The sequence below is a fragment of the Nicotiana tabacum genome, chromosome 17, assembly GCF_000715075.1.
Source record: "Nicotiana tabacum cultivar K326 chromosome 17, ASM71507v2, whole genome shotgun sequence".
Lineage (NCBI taxonomy): Eukaryota > Viridiplantae > Streptophyta > Magnoliopsida > Solanales > Solanaceae > Nicotiana > Nicotiana tabacum.
In genome coordinates, this window is record NC_134096.1 from 142,441,312 (window position 1) to 142,465,659 (window position 24,348).

The 24,348-nt window shown below is 34.4% G+C and overlaps 2 protein-coding genes across 2 annotated transcripts; one reads left to right on the plus strand and one right to left on the minus strand.

Annotated features, from left to right (window-relative positions):
- Positions 1 to 9,553: 9,553 nt before the first annotated feature.
- LOC107782247 (small nuclear ribonucleoprotein SmD3b) lies at positions 9,554 to 15,854 on the minus strand. Its single transcript, XM_016603110.2, has 5 exons — positions 15,589 to 15,854; positions 10,610 to 10,662; positions 10,470 to 10,536; positions 10,339 to 10,395; positions 9,554 to 9,858 (listed from the first exon to the last, which is right to left on the minus strand). The coding sequence occupies exons 1-5, from the start codon at positions 15,745 to 15,747 to the stop codon at positions 9,793 to 9,795; spliced, it is 402 nt and encodes a 133-aa protein (XP_016458596.1). The 5' UTR covers positions 15,748 to 15,854; the 3' UTR covers positions 9,554 to 9,792.
- A 1,817-nt stretch (positions 15,855 to 17,671) lies between these two features.
- Positions 17,672 to 22,859, plus strand: LOC107782248 (peptide methionine sulfoxide reductase A5). Its single transcript, XM_016603111.2, has 4 exons — positions 17,672 to 18,119; positions 19,815 to 19,927; positions 20,017 to 20,161; positions 22,328 to 22,859. The coding sequence occupies exons 1-4, from the start codon at positions 17,823 to 17,825 to the stop codon at positions 22,361 to 22,363; spliced, it is 591 nt and encodes a 196-aa protein (XP_016458597.2). The 5' UTR covers positions 17,672 to 17,822; the 3' UTR covers positions 22,364 to 22,859.
- The last annotated feature ends 1,489 nt before the right edge of the window (positions 22,860 to 24,348 follow it).

Sequence of the window (24,348 nt, forward strand, 5' to 3'; positions counted from 1 at the left end):
AATTCCATATATGCAATTTTATTTTATTTATTGCTCCAACATAGGACTAAGACTCTGCATCAATTCACATGATACACGTCATGTAGAATAGACAAATTCAAATTTAAATTAAACACATCTCAGCTATATGGTTCCTACACTATGACTAGAGGGACCAGAGTGGATAAGACTATAGTGAAACTCCTTAGGTGTACGAAGTGAGTTAATTGGATGAGTGTGTCACATACCATTTTGTCCATCAATTACTTCTTCACTAGAGGGTTGCAATCTTTCACCTCCACAAGATGAGCCTAGCTAGTATAGTTTGGTGGGAACTAGATTTATGGAAGACAAATTAAAGATAACGTTATCAAATAGTTGGTGAGTTATATAAATTTCACATCAGATATATATAACATGGTATCCAGAACGTTTAGTAAAAATCTCCTTTTGATCATCAATAACTTTAAGAATTGGGGTTAATGCTCAGATTTACCGCCTCTAATGAAAAAGAATTTCTCATTGGTTCAAGAAAAGAGTCAGACTGGATGGTTGTTACACGTTATTTCATAATGTATCGTATTGTATTATATTGTTTGATGAATACAACGTTTGGATAGATTGTATTATTTATCGCCAGCAATATAAAAAATAAACTTGCGATAGTACAAAGAAAAACTATGATACATGATAGAATTATTATACAAAAAGGTAGAATAAAGGATAAAATATAATTATTTAATAATAGAAAAAGGGCCCGATGAAATAAAAAGATAAGGTAATGACGCGACCACACCACATAACTCGTTACAATAATGCACTTTTTATCGTTACGTAACGACGAATTTAACAATACGATACAATAAAATTTAAGTAACAATTAAACCAAAAATTATATTTAAAGTGACAATACGATACGATATAACACAATAGGAAACAACCATCCAAACAAACTGTAAGTTAAGTAAGCATATTACAGAGCTAATATGATCAAATAAATAAGTTTCTCGCGAATAACTTAAACTCTTAGACAATATTATATTGATAACCATGTAAGAGAACTCCAAGTTGGAAAACGTTTAGGGTCAAATCTATATCAAAGTTGAAAATTGCTACTACTATAAGAAAAAGTAAAGGTTGAAAACTGCAGTACATTAGTTTGAAAAGTCATTTCACTCTCAGTGCTTTTCCTTTAGTACAGCCTAGTTGAATGCTCAATCCTAGGTGATAGTTTCTGTCCCAACGTGAACATTCCCATCCTCTCAGAATAAGAGATCAATTGATAAAAGAAAAGGGAAAAAAAATGAATATTGCATGTAAATATATAAAAGTAATAGGGAATCATTATGAGAATTTTTTTAAAAGAGTAGATTAAGAGGGAAGAGTGAAGTTAGATCCGATGTCATTGATTCTGTTCTAGAAAAATTATATTTGCAGAAAATAAAATCGTGATAACTATTTTGCTCTCCTTAAAAAGGAAATTCAGTTACAAAGAAGCTGCAGTGGTTATAGCTAGCATGAATAATGAAGTAACATAGAAAAATCTGATATTTTTTGTAGAGTTTATCAAGAATGGAGCTGTAGTATAAGAAAACTACTTTCATTTTCCTAACAAGAATAAACAAAAGCAAATATACAGCCAGTATTGTAATTATTCTTTAATTAAAAAATAGTACGAGAATAAAGTGATATATTTTCTTATATTATGGGTTCTTGGAAATAAATTTAGATGTGTATTAAAATAAAACTCCTCAACCCGTATTGGAACCTTTGACATTAATGAAATAGTGCTGTCATTTTACTATATTTTTAATATTGATGATTGATGTCCTTTGGCTGTAGGATGATTTGTGACTAGCTAACGTGGTGGTCCAATACTTGCTATGAAATTGTCCATCCATCGTTTTTGTAAGTTGAGACATGAATCAAATTGGCAAAAACAGGGGTCTCTATGCTTGTGTACAAATGATTTTAAATGTTGAAAATCATAATCATAATAATGCATATTTATTAGTGCCGTAGTCTGTGGTGTTGACTTGTCTTTAATCCAACACCATCTGCAATGTCAACCCATATGCTATCCTTTGTTCATTGATTATTATAGGCTTCATACCTAGTTTACCTATGAGTTTGTAGTCAAATTTCTTTTACATACTTCAGTTTCACGAAAAACTCTTCACACGCCAATTTTTATTTTTATTTTATCAAATGTATCTAATAATACACACCTCTTCGGTGAAACATTTGGTGTGTAAAAAGTTTGATATGTAATAAAGAAAATCATAAAACTGAAATATGTAAAAGATATTTGACTACAAGCTCAGAGGACAGACTATGTATTATGCCTTTAGTTTTTACTAGGTCCATACGAATATGATGCTATCTGAGTAATGTATTTTGTTACAATTATGTATTGTAGTTCTCTAAATTGATTAGATTAATATTTAATAGAACTATTTTTTTCATTTTCTTATTGTGATAAGCGATAAGATCATTTAATTTTCTTTAAAAAGAAAAAAAAAACGTAAGAAACATATGACACTATTTTTTTGTAAGGAAAAAAAAATATCACACCGTTATATAAAGCATAATAGACAATTAGAAATAAATATGGATTAATTAATTTGGTAACGTCTTGAGTATATAGGGTGGACGTTGTATGTAGTAAAATATTTTTCGTGAAAAAAGTTTTATGTTAGAAAATGATTTTAGGTGATTTCCTGTATATGTTCCTTACAAGATGGAGGCCGGTGCTTTTTATTATTAAAGATTAATAATAATATCTAAGCGTTATATTTAAACGTTTATAAAAGAAAATAAATTCTGACCTTAAACAATGAAAATTATTTTTCTCCTTTTGATTAGAAATATTTTCTAAGGACAATGTTTTCAGCAATTTAAGGTGACCAAGTATGAAATAATATTTTTTTAAGGAAAACATTCCACAAAGCCCATACGAAAGCGCAGATTCTTAATTAGTGACAAATCATTGTAGCGTGTTTAACAATCTTTATACTATACATTATATTTGACAGAAAATGAAATGGCAAGTTATAACATGATTATTTTGTAGAAATTTGTAATATACTAATTACGAGCATAAACGGGGTGGGAAATTGAAGTCAGAGGGTTCCACTTAAAAAGTAATCAAACCTGCATCGTTAGGTCCAACGAACTTGAATCACTTAAAGTGGCACTTTCCCTTCCGACATTTTTCTTTTCCTAATCTTACTCTATTGTTTTCTTTACACTTGTATAAAAGTGGCCATTTTAAGCAGAACTTGACTATTAACAGCCTAACAACCTACGATTGATTATATGATCATCCATTGAACCGCATTAATACAGTATTAGACATACATGCATTGTGATATTTATTTGCTTAAGACTACGTTATTCTTCGACTGAGTAAAAGTTCTTGATTAGTAAACTGTATTTCAGCTAACAAAGTGTTGGGTTTTGAGGTCTATATTGAAAGGCATTTCTATACTACCTTGAAAGGCTTGGGAAGAAGGCAAGCCTTTGCGATGTTGTTGTCGCTAGGCTCGAATTTGGGTTTGATCATATAATTGATTAGTTAATTTTTGGACCAACAAGTCTTTTTATTTTATTTTTATTTTGTGAATTTTTTTTATAAAGTCACTTGATTTTTTCCCGAAAAGAAATCACATTGGCACCTTCTTCGAATTACATCTTTTCATCTCACCTTTTTTTCGTTGGCCATAAATACATAGACTTGGCCTCTCTTTCATATTAGTATTTTTTTCAAACTCTTTTACGTATTTCTCAAATACAAAACAGAGTTTGTACAGTGTGATTTATTCTTGCCTTGGCGCCTGACATTTGTTGGAATTTGAAGTACCATTATTCCAACAAAGGTAAATTTCGTTCTATTTCGGAGAAAATAATTTAATATCTCAAATAGTGTGAGCAGATTAAATTTCTTAAGGACGCACGATAAATTTTATGGACTCGAAGTATCTATTTATTCCGGTTTTCTATTTCGAACACAGTAGATAACAAAAATATGCGTGCTTGTATGAATCACTTTGGCATGAATCACTTTGGCACCAGCTAGGGATGTCTTAAGAGCAATATTGGCTAGCTAAGGAGGTTCAAAATTATTATGATGTCAAGTGTTTAAGCCTCATTTGGACCACTTTGTTGTCTTCTTTTAATCCTCTCAGTAAAAACGTTGAGTTGCCCACAAAAAATTAATCATAAACATTAGCGGATCTAGTTAAAAAGGTATAAGTTCAACTAAACCCAAAACTCATATATTAAACATGGATTCATCGGTAAAAATGTAAAGATTTAACTTATGAAATTCAAATTAAATGATATTCCTTATTCGGTATTAAAATTTTGAATAGAGATGACTTGTAAGTACTAAGTAGGGTACAAGAGCAATGAGAAAAAGAGGCCCTCATGTCCTCGTACAAAAGCTTACCCCATAAACCATCCATTCCCTATTTAGTCCCTATGTCCCTACACACTCCACATGCCTTTGTTTTTCAAGTCTCCCTCCATAAATACTCCCTCTTTCCTTCCCATATTTCCCTCACATCACAAAACATTCTCAAACTGATCTCTCTTTGTATTCAAAATGGGTCTAAAGAAAACAAGCACTCAAACAGCAGCTTTAAAACAAATGATCAAGAGGTGTTCTAGCTTCGGAAAGAACGAGAATGGTTTCCCCCACGATGTTCCAAAAGGCCATTTTGTTGTATATGTGGGAGAAAATAGGAGCAGATATATAATTCCTATTTCTTGGTTGACATATCCAGAATTTCAAAGCTTACTTCAAAGAGCTGAAGAAGAGTTTGGATTTAGCCATGAGATGGGCATTACTATTCCTTGTGATGAAGATGATTTCTGCTCTCTTATTTCCATGTTCAGATGAAGACCAAGTTGGGTTTGACCAGCTAGGATCATTAATTAGGATATTAAGTAAATAGTAAGAGCTTCTCTTTAGTTTTAACTGACAAAAGTAAATTAAAATAGCTAGCCCACATCTAACTCTTGTGGAGTAATTTGGGTTGATTTGTATATTGTTTTCATGTACTATTGGTATTTTCATCGGTGGTGTGGATTCTGCACCCGTGGAAAACTCTTAATTCTATTGTTCCAAAGAGTTACCATAAATTTAGAGGCCTTTGTTTGTTTAGACTTTGCAATTTTTTTTCCTTCAAATTTTCCCGATCCCAAGAATATAACTCGATGATAGCTCCGTGATTATAATGTGATAAGGATGCGATCATATCAATACTAACTCACCTAATTCCATCAGACTATAATGTGATAAGAGCTCACTGTGTTAATATATAGGTCAAAGCATACTTACTTTGACCGCGTGCTCTCAAAAATATTCTAGATATGTCAACTTTTCAAAGTCATGTAATTAATGAGCTTGTAGGTATAGTTTTTAACTAGATAACTTGATTATGTAAATATTTTTCACCCGTTAATATATTAAATTTAAACTCCTTAATATTAATCATCAGACGTGTATTGTCTGACTAATGAAGCTAAGATGTATGTGTAATCCCGGCTCGAACTTTGAAATTTTAGCCTCGCACATACTTCTAACGGCTGAGTAACAAATACACTTGACTATACCTTGCTTGACCGCTACCGACATGTTTTACGTTTACACATTTTAACTTAATTATATTCGCTTACATTGTAAAAAAATTTATATTATCGATGCATATTAATATACTATAGGAAATCATTTATCTTATTTGATATGATAGTGTGAAAAAGATTTTACATTGCGTTAGTACAAAAGTTAAACTCTTTAGTTTTATATATGCTTCTAATCAAATCATACTTTCAAAAATATTGGTGAATATGTGTCATGTTTTATGAATTTCTTCTCTCAAGCAAATAACTTTTAACTGTATTAGACTTTTACTTAGGTTACTTATAGTTTTTTTTTCCTTATTTTTTCCCCCTTTGATCCCCTTTATTGGAGCTAAAGCTCTTTGAGTGACTCGAACCCACTGGGGTGTCGATAGAGGACGCTAACCATTTGAGCTAACCCCTATTTCTTTAACTACCCATCTTATTCCTTCAGCTTATTATTACTTGTTGTTCGAAATGGGAAGGTCTTAATCCATTTTAATCATTATGAAGAATAAGATTAATTAGTTTCAATGATGTAATCAAGATAGCTTTTAAACTGATAATGTGATAAATTAACAAGATGTCGAGCCAATGTTGAAGACACATACTTTTGAGCACATGCATGTAGGACCACTATGAGCATATTCCTACTATAACTTATCAATCAATTGAATACTTAAAATTGTAAAACAAAAAATTAGTAGTATGATTTTGTCCAAATGCTGAGTTTCTTTCTTTTATGGGATGCATGACTCTGTCGAAGACAAAGTGAGATAGAAAAGGGAACAATGGTACACATGTGCACAGTGTTATTAACGAAAGAGGCAATCATCTCTCACATCATCTTTTATCATCAAAAGTAAGATTAGACTTTAAAAAAATATTCCAATGACTCAATTAATTCTTTTAGTTCCTTAGATTCTTAGGTAGATTTTTGTCTAATCGGTTTTTCTGTTGTAATGATCTGAAATGGAATCCGTCATGTGTTTTGCACTATCGATTATTAAGAATAAATTATAGAAGGATTGTTAGCAGCTTTTTGCTCAGGTTGCACTCTTATTTAGCCTTCACCATTCCCATCCAAAATGAAAACATATAATAACAATATGATTCAAAACTTGGAGTTTTATTACTTTAATTAAGGTTTATATGCTTTTACACTTCAATTATATCTTTTTTCTCTCTACTCCTTCCAACAATTAGTCCAAAGAGAGAATAATTTTCCTTCGGGTGGTGTTTGGATGCAAAACAGTTCTGTTTTTTATTCTTCAGATCCTAAATATTAGTAGGAGTATTACTTTATTATATATCTATCCTTGCTATTCCAATTAGGAGTATTAAGTAAATTAAATATTTAAGAAGAGATAAATGGTAATTTAGATCAATATTTTTATGATTAAGGCTATTAAATATTTTTCTTAATGAGTGTGCAAAAATCATAAAAGACATATAAACCAGAGGAAGTATTTATAGGTTTTTTAAATTTATTTTTGAAAAAGGATGTGTATTTTTGGATCTAGCCTTGAAAACTTTTGGTTTTTTGGGAACACAAACTTTCTGTTATGTATTATTTTTCTGAAGAAACAACATTTGTTGTTTTTTCCTCGTCCTATCCTGGACGGAAATATATGCTATGTTTTTCTTTTTCATTTCTTCCCTTTTTAAAAATAAAATTTGGAGGCTGCATTTTGTCTAGGTTTATGATTTGGAATTATGGAATTTATGAAAAGAAGTGCATTGTAGTTTGTAAAGGCACCGCCACCAGATGAGGAAAATAGCAGTGGTACTGATCAAAGAGCTAAAATTGATTGATTTTAGTCCACAATCTAAAAAGGACATTTTTTTCTCATAGCAATGGTGACTTTGTCAAAACAATACTTGAGACACCATTTAGAGTCGGTGTCCCAATATGTACCTACCTAAACACGCATTCATGTTCTACTGGGGCATTCATCTGATGCAATCTTGAGTATATTTCAAGATTGGTAAGCATTTTTATGCCCTGTGAGGAGACTTTTCGAGCAATTGGAAATTGATATTTCCATGAAAAAAGTAAAAAAAATGCACACATGAATGCAAAAACGCAGGACAGATTCAGTACCATCGTACTAATAATAGTAGTCAATTTTCAATCGACATAGTTGGTTAGCATTTAATATGGGGACATCAATGATTCATTTAACAATGAATCACAATTCACAAGTCATGGCTTAACAACCATAGAAAAGTCTGATTTTTTTGCAAGATAAAGCATAAGTTCATGGACCCTTTTTTCCAGTTTGTTTTTAGACTGGAGAAGAAAAGACTCCAAAAGAGGTGTTCAAAGTATTCTCAGACATGCATTAATGGTCCATAGGATTTTGTTTATGGCTGAGACTGTTCAAGCTTGACTATACATTCGTTACTAGTCTCTATCCCAGTTTACATATTCTTTAAAGAGGAAAAAAAGAACAGATTGAGCCTCAGAATCACTGGTTCACGACTGTCTACTCTTGTTCAAATTATGTAATCTCTTTTCCTCATCCAATTGGCAGCCAATTTACAAAGACCTGTCCAGATTTTTTCCTCATCCCATTGGGCCTAATCAAACTCCCTGCTCCGCCCGCATCCTCAAAACTTTAGTAACATTTGTTCCCTTTATTCCATCATTAAGCTAATGAAACGGGGAGTTCAGGGAAATAAAATTAGGAGATAATATGACATTTTTAATGAAAGTAGTATCTATTATTGCACCGAGTACTTGGTCTCCCACCAACACATATACATAACTCTACCACCAAAGCTTACGTGGTAAAAAAGAAAATTGCTCAGCGTGTTTTTACTATACTGGATTTAAAGACTGATCTCCCAATCAGTGGCGGAGACAGGATTTTCACTAAGGTAGTTCAAAAAGAAAAAAGCTAATAAAAATTATAGCTAGTGGGTATTGAACCAATGACCTTACAAAGGTTTTTAATCCTCTCGATCACTAAGCTATGCCAAGGGGATTTAAAACATAATATATAAAAGTAAAAAATAAATTTTGCCTTATATATGCAGTATAATTTTCCAGCGAAGGAGATTTGGGTAAACACCTCCCGGCTACCGCCCCTAAATCCGCCCCTGCTCCCAATATCATTGATCCTAAGACACCCTTATATAAAGAAATATGACCATACATGAACAATGGCACAGCAGCTATATCATAATAAGTTGACAATTCTAGAATAACCTCCTTCAACCTTACTAATATATTATATTAGTCTTCAAATCACGTCTTCTTTTACTGCTCAAAGTATATTTCAAATTATCAAAACTAAGTCTACACAGTACTTTAGAAATGTCGAATTCTATTTTCCTAATCAAACTGGTAAAACCAAATTTATAAACATTTGAAATTGTGAAATGTGCTTCGTGAGTTTTGGCGTATAACTAGCTGTTTTGTCCGTTCAATTATAAACTTCTCACTACTTATGGTTTTAGTACTTGTAAACCCCTTTCAAAAAGTACAAACATACCTAGGTCACTCACTTATTCTCCTCCAACTAGATAGCATGCTGCTCTATAATCTAGGATACATGACCAAATAACAAAGTAAATTGTTAAGCCTCCTTGCCACTGTAAACAAAGAGCAGAAACTCCTGATCCAGAACTCGAATTCCAGATGTAATGATCACTAGTAACACAAATACCTCATCCTAGAAAAGAAAAAGAAAAAGCAGTTTTTTTATCAGTAGAAGGTTAGAAGGAAAAAGGGGGAAAAAAGGCATTTTCAACATTCTGATTCTATTAGGTCCATCAAAGCCAAAAGGTGTAGTTCGGTTGAAAAGAGATCCTCTGGCGCGTCACAAAAAGAACTGGAAGAAAACTTGTCTTCCAAAATAAACTGTTTCTTTTATGAGCTCAAGAAAGCCCACATCCAGCACTAAAGACAGGCCTAATGACATACTTGGGGCACACAGAGTGGTGGTAAAGAACTGGAGTAATCCATATTACTTAAACACAGGTGAAGTACAAGCACATAGCGGCAATCTGAATAGCACTCGTATTCCAGCCTTCCAAAGTAATGTAAAAAGCAAGTTACAAAGTAGACCGAATGTGACTCAGACAACTAGACTAACGACCAACCTTAAGAAACTACTTGAACATTCTTACGCTGAATTTACGATCGCAAAAACAGAAGAAACAAAATCCCACAACACACGATTATCTTCTTACAGGTGGCACAACACCTCGACCAGGTGCTGCTCCGCGACCACCAGCAGCTTGAGCCTGCAAGCAAGATGTTTATAATCAGGAGTATTTCTCCGCTAGAAAAATTGCAAAACTTGTTCGCTTAATTACGATTAATTCCTTATATACCGTTTACACTTCCCAATTAACACCCCCCCCCCCTTTTACCCTGAAACAAGAGAGCTAAATATTTATGCTCCTTGGAAAGAATCCTAGTTTTCAACTCACAGGGAAGCTCTAGGCACTACAGTTAAAATTAACGTCCCCTATAAGTAGCAAAAAATTCATAAATGGAGAGATACAGGATAGGTAAACGATCAGCCACTCAGCCCGACACCTTTCTTAAACTTCAGCTACCCCTCCCCTCCCATTCTCTAAACCAAAAATGGAGTTTATCAACATTTTGCAAGTTAACTGCAATAAACCTTAGGTCTATAAGTATCAGCATGAGGTGAATTTAGAAGTTGATTTCAAACACAAAAGTGCAAGTAAAAGCAGTAAAACATAAGCAGCACTCACTTTAGCTCGCATAGCAATAGCACGTCCCCGACCAACACCAAGTGATGTACCTTTGCCCTTCAAATATGAAAATAAACATAAGCAAAGGTCTTGAGAGAACAGCAATAATTAAGGACAAGGAAGGAAAAAACCTTGATTCTTGCTTCTAGCCGCTTGAACATGGGAGCATTCTTAAGCATATCAGGAATTATCATGAATCTGGTGGAAATTAAAGTTCAGTAATGATCTTACCAACAATAGCACAGTATACACAAAAGAGTTAACCATGTACCTGACTTTGCTGCCTCTAATAAAAACGTGCTCTAGTTGTGACACCCTTCCATCCTGCAGTGATCAATATTACCAATGTAAAAAGAGCCTTAGATTCTAACTAATCCAATTTCTCACTTATTTCATCAGTAGAGTCACCAAAATATGCTTAGATGTTTCATTGTTAGTATTACATAAAATTTCAGTTGGTGTAAAATTTAAGATAGTTTCGTGTGCTTTATTTCATTTCCATATATAAATTTGTCTCTTGATGCATATTCTTTTCAGGAACAATGTGTTTCTTTTTTCTTTTACTAAAGAAAAGACGTTTTTAAAAAAAACAAGGATAGGTGCAGCAGTAGATCCTACTCGATTTTTTCCTTCTTTACATAATGTATTGGCGATACTGCATATACCTCCCCAAGCAAAAGAAAAAATGGTGAGACACCAAAAGCAGGCATATAGTCTAAGAAAATATGTGAGTTCATTAAAAATATAAGACTGGCAAAATGCTATAAACTCTAAATCTCTACTGGTCCTTCTACTATTGGCATTTTGATATAGCATAAGAAAGCCCAAAACTTGGAAGATAACAGCTTGCTCAATTGGAAACATTTCCTTCCTCCATTCTTTAGACAGTTGAGGTCCTTTTCCAAATCTCTAGTTTTTCAACTTCTCATTACTTACTTTTTGGGGGGGGAATGTAGTCCAACACTAGAAATGGAAAGTCATTTCTCTATGATCTGGAACTAGCACCAGCATTAACATGAAGCAGATTTCTGAAGACAATGAAAAGATCGAAATAACCCATGAAAGCGATTGAGAACCACCTACTTAATAAAAAAAAAAGGTGATTGAAAAAAACCTAGTTTGCAAAAAAAATCAGACACTAGTCTACCAAACTTAGTTTTTCTAGAGCTATGATGATTTTTTGGAAGGCCCAGTAAAGATGTTGGGACTTGAGACTCACTGTCAGTCAAGAGAAAAAACCAAAAAGATAATTCATTTTCAATTGGAAGAAATTCCATGAAGTACTTCATTTTCCATTGAAAGGAAAGACAGAGAGAAAGGTTTATAAAACTGGTTGGTCATTCTACCTGTGAGTGGGGCCTCAAAATGGGTTTCATGGCAGGGAAAATCAGATTCTTCCATTATCAATTTTTGAGATACCTAATTGTGCCAATTTCTCTAGTTGAAGATATGACTTTTATGTATGTCAGTAACTCGGATCTATTGAACGATGTCCTCAGGCCCTTCTCCTAACGATGGGAAACAGAGAGAGGTACAGAAACAAGCTAGATAGGATATATGTTATTCCCACTATCTCGTTAATGAACAGTAAAGCCTTTGTTCTCATAATTAGGAGAAGCAAGGACAACACCCATTGGCTTTTTTGCACATGGGCTTTGTCTTGAGGAATCACAAATATACCCCACCCACCCCCCACCCCTGCAAGAATTGTCAACAAAGTTCCCCCATTTTGTTCATGGAATGAGGCTTTCTGCAGTCCCCTTTCCTGCCGAAGAAAAGGAAAAGGAGGAAACTCTTGGTAACTGAAACTTTAAAAACTTCCCTTTCTTTATGCTATCTACATTCTACAGACTGCACTTAACAATATGGCTAACTGCAAGCTGTTGGCATTCAAAATTATATTCAAGTGCGACTTCTGCAAAACCGGTAACTTTTTTCCTATCCTGGTAGCTTTAAAATGCCAGTAACAGTATTTCTTACTACAAAGGGTAAGAGAAAGGCTTTAGACAAAATAAATCACACTAGAAAGAACATAGGGGCCAAGTTCATAACAGCACAACCACATAAAAAATACCCAATATACCAACGATAAGGGTAATAACTAATACATTTCTGACTTTCTCTAAATCGTTTATGACATGAAATATCCATGGGAAAACTTATCTTTAAAACTTAATCTCATCTACCGAACCGATATTTCTACCTCTGTTTTAAAAGGCAGGCGTACCAAAAACGCCCTGGGGCGATGGAGTGGAGCAAAAGTCTCAAGGGGCATACGCCCGGGCATTCGGGGCGCGTTTTTTTAGTAAGGAATAAGCCCTAGCGACTTTTTCAAATTAAAACAAAATTTGCTGAATTAGTCCTTCATAGGAGTACGCAGCCGAACAACCGCTGGGGTTTCCAGCAGCCAAATTCTCAAAAGTCAGTTTGGTAATTACTCAAAAGGTTTAAAAAGGAATTCAAAAGTATTAAATTTAAAAGTAAAGACCTTTTTTATTGATTTAAGCTCTAATTCATGGTTTTCCCAATTTTTTATCTTGTCCGCTAGTCTACTAATATCTTCCAAAAGCAACGAATATTTAATTTTTTTTACAAATACAAAGAGAACTACATTTTTCTTCATAGCAGCAAATTCAAAGTTCAAATTGCAGGTTAATCATCCTTTTTGTTCCTCTATATAGAAAACTTTATTCTTTTAGACTCAAATTACTTGTGCTTGTAAGTAACGTATAATAGATTGTTTTGATTAATTTTTTGTGGGGATGGAGCATATATATATATATATAAAGTTTTCTTCAATTTTTATGCAATTTTACCTGTTTATAAATATTAACTGTCATTATATTATTTATAAAATATTAAAAATTAAATACCTATGGGGCTTACGCCCCGCTGAAGCATATGTAAAACGCCCCGGCTTACGCCCACGCCTTTTAAAACACTGATTTCTACTACCTAACAACTAATAATTTCTGATTAAAACTTCTTTTGAATGTCAATTTTTATAGAGATTCCTGTCTTGTTTGATCAATTTGCATAAACTTGTCTCAATTTGCATCAGACTACTTTTTCTAGATCAAAATAAGTCTTATGTATGTTGTTCTTGACATTGATACTTGATATGAAACTGAGATTTAGAAAGCATGTCCATAGATGCTCATATGAGTTATATGCTCGAGTCTCTTAGAAATCATGACTACAAGTCTCAATATATTTCCTTTGAATATGCTTTAGGTTACTTTCTGGCTAGTTTGATCAATCTAAAGGAGTATAAGATCTTGTGCTACTTGCTTCCTCTGTGCTATTGGGCTATGTTGCGACTCTTCGATTTTGGTGCCGCACCCGTCTCGACACGGAACGGGAGCGGGTGCGGGATACGTCCCGGATTCGGTCAACAAACTTAGGACACTTTGACCTGAGTCTATCGAAAAATTTGGGGGAAATTGAGATTTTGATTTCTCAAAATTAAAAATAAAATAGATTTAAGACATGAGAAATGGCATACCTTCAATATTGTAGTATTTTTGTCTCATGTTTTCTACTTTGTGTTCTAGAAAAACCAAGAATTCAAGGGTCGTGTTCTGAGTTCGGACTTCTAGTACACAATAGCAGCAATATAGTTGGAGAATTAGTGGAAGGCCTTGAATGGCTTTCTTTTTCTCTTTATAGCTCTATTTTTTATAATTTTGAATTTTTTTTAGCCGAATCCCCACACCCGTATACATACCTGAATCCGCACCCCCGAGTCTTAAAATTTAGATTTTGCCGAATCTGACACTCGGATCCGTGCCCTTATCGGATGCCCGCACCCGAATCCGAGCAACTTAGCTATTGGGTAATTTTTATAACAAATAAGGAGGCTAATCAGTCTTTACATCCCTATAACTGATGCATTTTCTCCTAATTAGAAACGATATCTCTAAGCCTAACATGTATGCTTTTCAAGGCTGAGATGTGATAAAAGTAACTCAAAAGCATTGGTTTTAAGAGCGAAAAGCGTAAAAAAGCGGCAAGGTCCATGGTGCTTGAAGCAAAACGAAATAAGTGAAACGCACAATTTACGAAAGATAAGAAAATACCGTGTAACCAAATTTCAACTAAAAAAACTAATTTCAATAATGTTGATGTTACGCACCCAAGGGCGTAGCCTAGTGGTCAATAAAGTGGGTGGAGAACCATGAGGTCTCAGGTTCAAACCTCAGCGAAGACAAAAAACACTAGGTTATTTCTTCCCATCTGTCCAAGATTTGATGGATAGAGTTACCTGGTACCTATTGCTGGTGGGAGGTAGCAGGTATCTCGTGGAATTAGTCGAGATGCACGCAAGCTGGCTCAGACACCACGGTTATCAAAAAAAATGTTGATGTTAAACCAAATCCTCAAAGTTGAGATTCAAGGCATTGACCACTTCTCGTTGATATCACTTTGCGCACCATTGTGTGGAACGCACACCTGAAGCGTATAGCAACGTCCATGAAGCGATAACCCCTTGTTTTGCATCGCTTCATTGCTTTAAGCGGTGAAGCAATGACTTCTAATAATGCAGCCCAAAAGGTACAATTCTCAAGCTAAACATAAGTGTTCTTCTGTGATAAAAGTAGGCTTGCTTACTAGACAGGATAAAAATGGGCTTGTTATTTACTGCTTAAAGGAAAAGATTGGATATGATCATAAAGGCCATAAATTCGAAATTAAAAGTCAAAATATGATATATCTCAGAGCAATTAACAAGATATTCGTACTAAACCCCTGAAATTAGAGAAATTTAATCGCAGACTAGAAATGCCTAACCAAAATAGTAAGACCCCAAGAACAACCTCAAAGAAATCAAGCTACTCATATGATCGAGAACTTCCTACTTCGGGCAATGTGAATAAGTATAACTTCTACTATCTTAACAGGGCAAGCGACACTCAACTGGTAAAGTAGGAAACAAGTGGTAAGTGGCTAAAACATACATAGAAATAAGAACATGTCATTCTGTGTACCACTTTTCCACTGTGAAAGTTAAACAAATCACCGCTACTGTCACCCTAATTATCGCACAGATAATTAGCTTGTTTGGAAATTACTGCACTGTGCAATAGAATATCGGGAAGACAAGTAAAAACGAGAGTAAGATCCAATATCACAAGCAGTCAAGAGAAAATATCTAGGGTTTAGGGTTTAAGAAACAGCAAAGAAAGCACAGATAATAACGCTTTGACAAAATCAGGAAAATCACAACAACAAAAAAAGTTGTAAGCATACTTTAGCAGTGTAAGTGATGCTCTCGAGTTGGCAATTCCAGTTGTCCTCGCACTCCACCATACTTCCTCTGTACACCTCTCCACTCTTCATCTCTACCGTCACTATATGCCCCGTCGCTTCGTGTAGAAGCTTTACCGGTATGCCCAAGCTTCGACTCATGGCTGATTTCTCCCTCTTTCCTTACCTCTGCCAAAACCTAATGTTGCTGCTGGCTAGCGGATGTGCAGCTTCTCCCAATGTGACACTGTGCTAAACAAAATTAAAACAATATGAGTCCCGCTATTCGAGAACTTAGGGCAAATTATCGCCGGTGCTCGACCAATGGATCAAATTTGATCCGACGGTTCTTGTTTACCCGTGTTACATGTAGGCTCTTTTTCTTTTTTAATTCTTTTTTTTTTCCTTTTTTCTTGGGGAGCTCTCATCTGGAAATTTGATGATATTTTACAATTGAGTCTCTCAAACTTCCCAATTATGTATATTGATGTCTACACTTCAATATGTCTTTTTTTCTTTTTCCATTATATTGTTATAAAAAATTTGTGACTTGACATTAAATGAATTAAAAAAAATTGAAAATGTGAGCCTTAATATGGGAAATACATGTGATTCCAAATTTTTAACTTTTTAAAATGTAAGAGAGAACAATCAAGATATGAAACAGAAAATACTTCGTAATTTTTTTTAATGAAATACGATAGAAAGCTCTTTTTCAGAACTCTATGCTTTAAATTATTGGTTTTCATTTGTTAACAAAAAATTTGATTCACATTCATGCAAAAAAGTTTGAAAATTGAAAGGCTAAATAGAAACTTATTCTTGCCGCTTTCCCTCATGTTGTTGGAAGGCATTCCATTCTTCACGTAACTTTAGTGAACCTATAGATGGATATCCTACGGAGCCCGTAAACTCCCGATTTAGACATGAAAATAGGCCATTCCGGACCTTTTACTCATGGAACGAGAAGACCGATGCCCAATCTTTGGCACATTTAGATCAGAATCGGTGGAAACTCACTCGGTCTGCGCGTCTACCGGGATACCATATGAAATTTTTTATTTATGATATAAGGAGTGCACGAAACTTCATAAAGAGTCTGACACGCTCCTAGGGTATCATAATCCCCTTTTTTCATCGAAAAACAAGGTCAAGATCAAATATTCGTAAAAACATGATTTTATTGAATCGTAAAAAAACCAAATAGGTGCATTTAGTATAAACAAAACATAAAATATGATGGTAATAATTATGAAATATTTAAATGGACACCAGAAATTGCATTATTCACTTATATATGCTTTTATCCACAGGGAATACGAATTAATTTTACTATAACATAAGCGAAAATGTTGACAATACAAAAATTGAAATATAACTCACATTTATCCAGAAAATAACTCAAGAGAATACCTCACAATTTCTATCAAGTTTCTAAATTTATGTTCAACACTCTCTAAACTCATTATGCTTGTCGAGAACTATCTTTATTTTTCACTAACATGTACCATCTATCTTATTTCCATTCAATGACAAAAAGACTAATAGTAAATAGCTATCTATAGGGATTATTATTCACCAACACCAAGTTGACACCTTGATCAATTTGGTATGGTGAATTTGGATTACACCAACTTATAAGCCTACTGATCTAAGTTTTTGCAAACCACAAAAATGTAATTATGTTGTAAATCAACTTACTAGAGCAAGTTGTTGCCAATTCATTCTAAGCAAATAATTTGCAAACCAATGTTCTCAAAGTCATAATCAAGTTCCAACCAACCTTCTCTAACATCAAGTCGTAACCTAACTTACTCCCAATTATAATCAAGGTTCACTATAACTACTCTAACTTGCAAAAGAGTTCACCACCACATTATATGCTAAATTTAAATAGAAAAAATTTAAGATATTTTTCCAACTAATATTTTTACTCAAAGAAGAAAATTTTGGCGCCAAGTTGTCAAAATGATACTCCAAGAAAACTTTGAAAATGTACATAATAACTTTACTGTCCTAAATGCCGTAAGTAGGAAACATTTTATAAAAATAATTTAAAGAGCGATAATTTGTCTCCTAAAAAAAAGAGAGAATTGGGAATTAGGAAATTACCGAAAAGCAAACGAGACAGGCGAGCTGGCAATTCCAGGGATGAGCGAGTGAAAACTACACCGCCTCGGAAAGATTTAACCGGAAAGTGGGCGTAACCGTCCCGGCTTTCCCCTGTCTGTGTTCAAATGAAAGTCGATAAGAGCAATTCCTCCTTTTTATCCCCACTTCTTTGTATAACAATCATTCTATTGGCATTGAATCCAGTTGTGAGCATCAGATTCCCAGATCGGATCCCTGAGGTTCCAAAGGATCCTTCTAATCAGCCATTGCAAACAGCAGTTTTCGCTCTTGGAAGCTTCTGGAGGTCGGAAGCTGCATTTGGCTGCCTCAACGGCGTCGTTAGAACCTCCGTCGGTTATGCTGGTGGTTCTAAACCCAATCCCGAGTACAGAAGTTTGGGCGATAACGCTGAATGTGTTCAGGTATTTGTTCATATTTATGCCTTAATCACTTGTATAAGAAATTACTCCAATCTAATGTAATCACCACAATTTTTATAGCTTCTTCTGCGATCTGATGGATTTTTTTTTTGATATGTTGATTACATTGTAAAAAGTAAAATTAGATAGTTAAAATTAGGATCTGTGTATACCAAACGAGTTCCTTGTATCTTCATAATGTACATGAATAGTTAATTTCCTGCAGAAGAAAGTACTACGGGAGCATTCAGGTTTATAAAAAATAGGATATAGGAAAGTGGAGCTGTAAGTGATTATGTATATGATTATTAATGCCTAGTTAACAGTGAAGAAACAATTAGGTTGTAGGGAATACACACTTTTTGTGGTTATACAACAAATTATGCCAAAGAAAGGAGCAACTTGATCAAAATCAAATTGCAAAGGCGTACATGAAGGACTAAAATGGGGACAGCTTGGGTTACACTTTTTATAAAACATTAGGAGTGACATTAGCTGAGGTGGGGGAAAGTCCTTGTGGGATTTACTTAAATCAGTGAAGATTACCTCCGATCATGGTTTATGCAATGCAAATAATGTGTTAGATGAGTCAGCTAATACCTTTCTTACTCATCTTTATTGTCTGGCTGAGTTAACACCAGCTTTATGCAACTAATTTCCGAATACATTTGGTCCTGTTCGAACTATTTTCTCATGGATATCACGTCGCTATCCCTTCTTTTATGTATAGGTGTTTCACGGACTTGCATTAATTGTTTAGTAAAAATAAGGTATTGGTCACCATAGAGCTAGTAACCAAATGTTTCACTTGCAGCAGTGGTTAGTGGTATTTCTAGAAGCAATATATTATTTCATCTTTCAGACTGCGATGGGTGTAACTTTTAGAATATTTTTCTTCTCTGTCATCCATAGGCGGTGGTGGAAATAAGGAACTATTTGGCTCTGTTCCTTTTCCCATATGCTAATGGAGCATAGTCTTTCGCGTCTATTCTTCTTCTTGTGTACTTCAGTGGTCTCTACTTAATTGTCATATTTTACAATAACGAATTCGCACGCTATTGTAATTTGTAGTTGCAACTTGCAACCCTTTTGTGTCCCCGTTTGGTATCAGTATGCGAGGGTTATGTTGGAGCTAGTGTTTTCTAGTATTTTATATCTCGAAGCTAATTTGCTCAGCATGGGGTGGTGAAAAATAGGAGGGACCTATATATGGAAACATGCTAGCATATCTTACAGACATCTAGCATACCAAACTGACCGAATACGAAGGTATAGAGTAAATTTTTTGTCAAAGTTCTTTATTTGAAATTCCCCTGTTTCCGTCCATGTTATTGTTATAGAAGATATGAATGATCCTTTTGTGCATTTCAGATTTGATATATAAATGTTTTATGTTTTGCTGTTATCTGTAATTTTTGGAACCCACTTCTTTGGATTTTGTAGATAATAGTTGATATTTTATGCCTTTCATTGTGTTGACATGGTATTCTTGCCTGTTTTAGGTTCTGAATGAGTTTTATGTCCTTTATCAAGCCTATCTGAAAATGTTCTGTGGTTTGTTCCGGATTTGTTTCAAATAAACGGCTGATAGGTTGAGTTGCATTTGAATTTTGCTTACCTGGAAATTTACATTTAAAATAACCAAATATTTCATTTATCTCAATGATTTCAACTTGTTTAATAGTTTGTATCCTGTAGGTCGAATATGATCCCGAAGTAATTGGTTTTAGACAACTATTGGAGGTCTTCTGGTCTAATCACGATTCTAGGCAAGTCTTTGGGCAAGGTCCTGATGTGGGTAACCAGTACAGGTAGGATCCTTGACTTCAACCTGGGTTCCCTTTACTTCAGACTGATTACAAGCATATGAATAGCAAAGTTATGAATTTGCCTAGTGTAGGTCTATTATTTTCACAAGCGGCACTGAGGAGTCCAGATTGGCTGCTGTTAGCAAGGAAAGAGAACAATCAAAGTCAAAGAGCAGCATTGTAACCACTCAAATTCAACAGCTCGAAGCTTTTCATCCTGCTGAGCCTGAACATCAGGTCTAGTATCCATAACTACATTATGCTGAATAGCTGATACTAGATTATTGAAGCATAAGTGCATAGCTTGATGATTGTCATAAGGGGTGCAGTACTGACATTTCCTGTCGTATTGATTCTTACATAGTCAAAATTTACAGAGTTGATATTAGTTGAGGGCACGATAAAGAAAATGAAAACCATATGTGGTTTATATCAAAGAAACCACGATGATGGGGGTGTGTTGAGATGTAAAACAATTAAGTAATAAAAGTGCATTTTCTCTAACAGCTAAAACTTTAACATAAGATAGTCACACAATTCAACATGTTATTAGAGCAGCCAAGAGGTCTTCGGTTCAAATCTCACCCGCCCGAAAATTTAAAGAAAGAACAACATTTCGACGTATTTGACTCGTGAAAAAGAATCAAACTCACACGTGAGGGAGAGTGTTGAGACGTAATATAATAAGTAGTAATTAACTATACCTTACCTCTGTTGTTTTAATTTATTACTTCACAAAAAAAGTAATTAAAAGTGTGCTCTCTAACAACTTAAGCTTTAAGACAAGATGATCACGCACATCAACAGCGTGACAGAAGTCCAGTGTTATCAAAGACGAAAAGCGCAAAAAAACTCTATGGCCCGTTGGGGCTTTAAGCGCAAAGCGCAAATAAAGCGTGGGCTTTAATGAAAGAAGGCGCAATTGGAGAAAAAGTAAAAATATGTATATGCAGTCCAAAACCAATAATTATAAGCATGAATAACAAATATACGGACAAAAAAATTGAAAAACAATTACGATAAAGTGAAATATCAATTGTTCAGTGTCGCATTTTCATGATTACACTCATTGACTAGGAAAAGCATGCCTTAGAGTCTTGATGCGACACTGAAGTGCCCGCAAAGCGAGGCGAAGCGCTCTACATGTTTCCAGCTTAAGCGCGCCTTTAACAAAACTGGGCAGAACCAGTTTCTCATAGTATATGAGGTAATAAGTGGGTTGGATGGGCTTCTGTTGGCTCCATAGGGCAGCGTGTGGACTTAGATCAAGTGATAGAAGATTAGTGATGATGATTGAGGAGATGCCGTCGAGCAATCTCTCTCTCGTCAGTTCAGATGCTAAGGAGAAGACTTCAATCGGTTATTTCTGGAGTACATAAGGATTGTAAAATGAATGCATAGTCTCCTTTCCTTTAGGAAGAATTACAAAAGGTAAGCAGGGAAGAAAAACGTCTGCACAGGATCCTAATGCTACTAGATTTGCAAAAGCATTGAAACTATATTGGATGACTTCATAGAATTCATGACAAGCAGAATGTTATTAGCCCTTATCGTCGGCAAGCTTTATATGGAGGAAATGCAGGTTGACATGATATTATATCTGGTATTGGAGGAAAATTCCCCTACTACTAAAGAGACTTACTATGTGCTGCTTTGGGTCATTGCCTTGTACTTCTTGTCAGCGGGATTGAGAAGGGATAAGCCCCTTTCAGATTTGAGAACATTTGATTATTACATATTGGCATAAAGATATGGTGAAAAGTTGTTGGAAGGATTTTTGGTCCAAGGACATCCAAGCTTCAGAAAATGTGTAAATAAGAAATACCAGGTCCCATCGATAGTTGACTAGACTTTAGGGGATTCATTTTTTATATTTAACACCATCTTAATCGTAGTAAAATTATTTGATTTATAACAAAAAATTGGGTCAAATAAAATTCAGAGGGACATACACCAGTTGGCCTCTTCCGCTGCTCTTAGGTTACTTTTCTCTGTTGGCCCTAACCTCCTACTGCCCAAGGAATTTGGACTCCAACTTGCTTTATAAGTGTGCATAGATTCTAAAAAATATTTATTTTCTGTGATTTCACTTTTAGGTAAAGCACTGCAGATGGGAAAACATATTTGTCTTTAATGAGGGGAATTTTGTTGTAAGAAACTGGGAAATGTGACGCTCGGAAAGAGTCCCTGTAAGACTAAAGAAGAACAAAAAATAAGTAGTTTCCCTGTTCTGTACCCCTTTGCTAAACATCCCCCCCTCCAAATCAGATTTTGGGAGATGCGCACGTGCTTCCATCTCTTTTTCCATGTTTGTGAAAACATTCGTCTTGTTAATCTGAATACCACTGCTATGATCTCTTGACGCACTTGATTGACAAATCCACTCACTGTCCATTTTTTCAGAAATTTGAGCTTAAGCGGAATCCATTCCTACTATAGTTGATGGGAAACTTGCCGGAGGAGGAGCTTGAGAGGTCAACACTTGCTGCAAAACTAAATGGCTATGCAGCAGAGCTCTGTCCATCAAGGATCCAAAAGCAAATTGATGCAAAGATCAATGATATTATTAAGAAAGGTTGGCCCATTCTCAGAGAAATATAGATATACATCTCAAAGATATATGAGATCCTGCAGACCTTTGTTATGTAAGAAAGAGGGAGTATTGTTTCCTTTGCCGAGGAAATGTCTTGTAGATCACAGATACCCTCTCATGCAGATTCTCCTACATTATGGAATACGGATAGCGAATAGCAAGCAGAGATCGTTTTGACGGAGATTAATCAAATTTGTTTGTATAATCAGAATGTTGAGGATATGTTGGTTGAACTAGACTGCACATTGTTGCCATGATGGGATTGTTGGACCTTAAAATCAGGTTGTTGTACGCATTTTTCTATTATTGAATCCTATATATGCTTCAGAACCATCTTATCAAGTTTTAGCAGTTGCAAATGCATAAACTAGTTTTTACAACGAGGCACCACATTGAGCTTATTCAAAAAAAAAAAAAATTGAAAAGTTTGACCAGCTTTCAGAGGGTTTAAGAATTAACAGAACAGACGTTGAATGTTCTTGTTATCGATATTAAACTGCGGACAAGTGAAAATAATCGTGCGGAAGTTAGAGTATATGGAAGTAGCACAAGAGACTACCTTAAGGGCGAGAGTTTAACAATGTTTCTACCCTACTGCAGGGAGTAAAAGCTTCTTTTTTTATACTCAAATGAGTGAGTCCAAGTAAAAGTGAAACTCACTCTGTCAAAATTAATCACTTTATTTTTATTTTTTTGAAATGGAGTGAATAGTTAAAATTTACTGTATAAAAGAGAAGTAGTAAAAGGTATTATTCAAAAAAAAGCAAAAGTCAAAAGCAAATACGTGTTCCTGCAGTAACCAGTTTATTCCACTGAGAAGTGTATCTTTGTAAAAAGAACCTCAAAAGCCGAGCAGCTACTTCCTCTATAAATGTTTTACTGATCTGAAGAGGATCACCGGCGGTGAAGCATAAGGAGAAGTCAGAAATGTCGTCGTCCTCCTTCTCCTTACTGAATTTAAACATTTGGAGTTACCTTGCGTTCCTAGCTATTAGTTTCACGCTTGGTTGACTATAATTTGGACAATTCTTGCAAACATTCAGAGTTATCTTACAGTATATCTACCTACAAAAAAATGAATGTGTAACCTATACAGATTATATATTTTTTAATTATTTTCATGATCACGTTATTTGAGAAACCGACCTTTAATTTGGTAAAACTTATTCATTGGCCTGGGATATTATTCACTTCATTATAACAATTAATGTTGCAGAGTAATTCTTTTGGCATCGGCGAAAATGAGATGCGATAATTTACGGCAGGACTTTTAGAAAGTTTAATGGATGTCCATGATCCTTTATCCATTTTCATTCATAATCCCGATAGAGCTATAATATAAATTAGAGCTTTTATTATTTGCAGAGTTATTTTTTTTTCTTTAACCAAATTCTTTTTAATGTTAAAGATTATGAATTACTAATTATAGTGACTTTTTATGTAGTTTTTAAATATTTAAATTTATTTTTAAAAATTGAAGAATTTAAGTATTTACACAAAAAATTAAGTAGTTTAACTCTCTTACACGAAATTTCACCCCATGAAACACTCGAAATATAAGATTCTAGGCAATTTGTAAACCATATTTTACTACTTGATCACAACATAGGAAGCTTTCGTGGACGGATATATTTTTTATTTTTCTTTTTTTATTTGGAAAAAATCAAATATCGTTTTCTTTCTACTCAATGAACAATGAAAAATTATATTTCTTCCGCTTCTTATTTTCCCGCATTTTCGTAATTTGTATAAAAGCTCTATCGAGGAATATCGTAATGGAAGTGGACAAAGGGTTCTGGAGACTTTATTAAAATTTATAAATGTGGTCCTG